The sequence below is a fragment of the Haemaphysalis longicornis genome, unplaced genomic scaffold, assembly GCF_048455015.1.
Source record: "Haemaphysalis longicornis isolate Haplotype H1 unplaced genomic scaffold, Haemaphysalis longicornis Haplotype H1 scaffold_2, whole genome shotgun sequence".
Classification (NCBI taxonomy): domain Eukaryota; kingdom Metazoa; phylum Arthropoda; class Arachnida; order Ixodida; family Ixodidae; genus Haemaphysalis; species Haemaphysalis longicornis.
In genome coordinates this window covers 219,450,456-219,452,464 of record NW_027526295.1, presented here as the reverse complement: position 1 = coordinate 219,452,464, position 2,009 = coordinate 219,450,456, and the positions used below count along the sequence as shown (strand labels likewise).

The 2,009-nt window shown below is 53.5% G+C and overlaps 1 protein-coding gene across 1 annotated transcript; it reads right to left on the bottom strand.

The window, feature by feature from the left end:
* Nucleotides 1–434: 434 nt before the first annotated feature.
* LOC144168506 (uncharacterized) lies at nt 435–1,626 on the bottom strand. The gene is made up of 2 exons (XM_077697476.1): nt 532–1,626; nt 435–473 (listed from the first exon to the last, which is right to left on the bottom strand). The coding sequence occupies exons 1-2, from the start codon at nt 1,624–1,626 to the stop codon at nt 435–437; spliced, it is 1,134 nt and encodes a 377-aa protein (XP_077553602.1).
* Between the last annotated feature and the right edge of the window lie 383 nt (nt 1,627–2,009).

Here is a 2,009-nt window from a genome sequence, read left to right as displayed (position 1 = left end):
TGGTGTCGTGTCATTCACGGCTTTGCACATTCTCCGTAGCTTGTTTGGTGCGGAAAACACTGTTCTTATTCCAGCCTTTTGTGCTATCTTCTTGAGCCCGTGCGACACTTTGTGCACATATGGGATGACGTTGATGCGCCCGCGCCTCGTTTCCTGCGTTTGAGGTGCTTCCTTAGATGTCGTCGACTTCAACACACTCTCCGCGACAGTGAGCAGCAAAGTCCGCGGGTAGCCTGCGATGAGAAGCCTTTCGGTCTGCGCCTGCAGACTCGGGAACATTCTGTGGTGACATGAACGAAGCAAAGAATTTTTCAGGGCTGCCCGCACGATGCCTCGCTTAACGAGCCTCGTGTGGGCTGACGAGAACGGCAGAAAACCTTTCTGGCTTCTGGGGGCATATTCCCAGCATACATGGTGGCCACAGAAAGTCAGGCTCATGTCCAGGAAACGTATGGTTCCACGAACAGGCCCTTCTGTGGTGAGTGAAAATGGACTCAGCACTGAGGAAAAAACATCGAGTAGCTCACCCACTTGCTCCGCCTCTGCCCCACATTTCTTTTTGAAGACAACTAGGTAGTCGTCGACATAACGGAACGTCTTCACGACGCTCTTCCCTTCCAAGGCCATCTGAAGTTGTCGGTCCAACGATGCCAGCAGGAGGTCACTTAAGACCGGCGCAAGGGACGACCCGATGCATACACCTTCCTTCTGCAGGTAGAGGCTGCCACTGTATTCCACATACGTGGAGTCCAGATAGAAGTTCAGGGCTTCTAAGAATTTGCCAGTGCTGATTTCGCACTCACTTTGGAATCCTACATTGCCGAACTGGTCCACCGCATCGCTGACCGCCTTCAGTACTGAGCCACGTGGGAGATTGTAGTACAGGTCTTTGATGTCGATGGAAAACGCGTCCAGAGTTTTTGCTGACTGTGACTCGAGAAAGAAGTCAGAGACTTCGCAGGAGGATCGCACAAGGAACGGGTCGTCCACGCCGAGCCTTGCAAGGGGGGCCTGAAGAAAGCGGCCGAGGGCGCGCTGCCAGGAGCCTCTTTCTGTCACAATCGCCCGAAAAGGGCAACCTTCTTTGTGAGTCTTCGCTGAGAAGAACACTTGAAGGGTGGCACCCTTACTCTTCTTGAGTGTTGACGCTAAATTTGACAGTCCCCACCTCTCACACATCTGGATTGCTTCCTTTTTCTTCCGGTCAGGCTTTGCTCTAACGATTTCACGGAAGTTCCCCGATATGGCTAGGTCTGCTCTTGCCTTGTACACAGACTCGCTGGCTGCTGCGAATCCACCTTCCTTGTCTGAGAGGAGCAGCTTTGTGTTGGTCGCCCTCAATTCTCTCACCACGTTTCTTGTGCGGGAGGAACGGATTCCAGAGGGTGGCAGAACGTCCACACCTTCATGGATGCATCTTTCTTCATCCTCAGCGCTGGCTTTCGATACCGTCGTCCTCACAAGCGACAGAAGTTCCAGCTTGTCAAGGTTGGGGTGTGTGGCGAACTTTGGACCGAGTTTGAGTGTTTCTTCTACCTTCTGGGGTAGAGATGCAACGCCCAAAAAGTGAATCTTCTGATCTGGGCCCTTGTGCTGGGGCTTCCTTGGTAGGGAGGCAAGCATCATTCTCCAGACGAACTCAATGGTCCTAGAGGCCACTTGCAGGTCACACTTTACTCGCTGGGGCACTTGCTCGCTGGGGCATTCGGCTTCAGCGTGCACTGAGTGCGCCAATTTAAGGCACGCGCGCACCTTGAGGAAGCGGACTTGTCGGTACGCTTCAGAGCGGAGAATTCGGCAAATTCTTGCGCTGTGGCCCGGAGACGGCGGCACCACACCTGTCAAAGCTGCCACTGCAGGTGGGACGTACGCATTGCGAATTGCGTACGAAAACAGGCGAGCCCTACAGCTTGCGTGGACGATCCCGGAGATACACATTAAAGGGTTGTTGACGACAAACAAAGGAACAGTACCCGGTGTAGAAGAAATGAACTTGACTAAAGCTTGGG

Coding starts and splice junctions, on each gene's coding strand:
- LOC144168506 (XM_077697476.1), bottom strand. CDS start 1,626: ATGATGCTTGCCTCCCTACCAAGGAAGCCCCAGCACAAGGGCCCAGAT. Junction 474..531: donor GTGGGGCAGAGGCGGAGCAA/GTGGGTGAGCTA, acceptor CACTCACCACAG/AAGGGCCTGTTCGTGGAACC.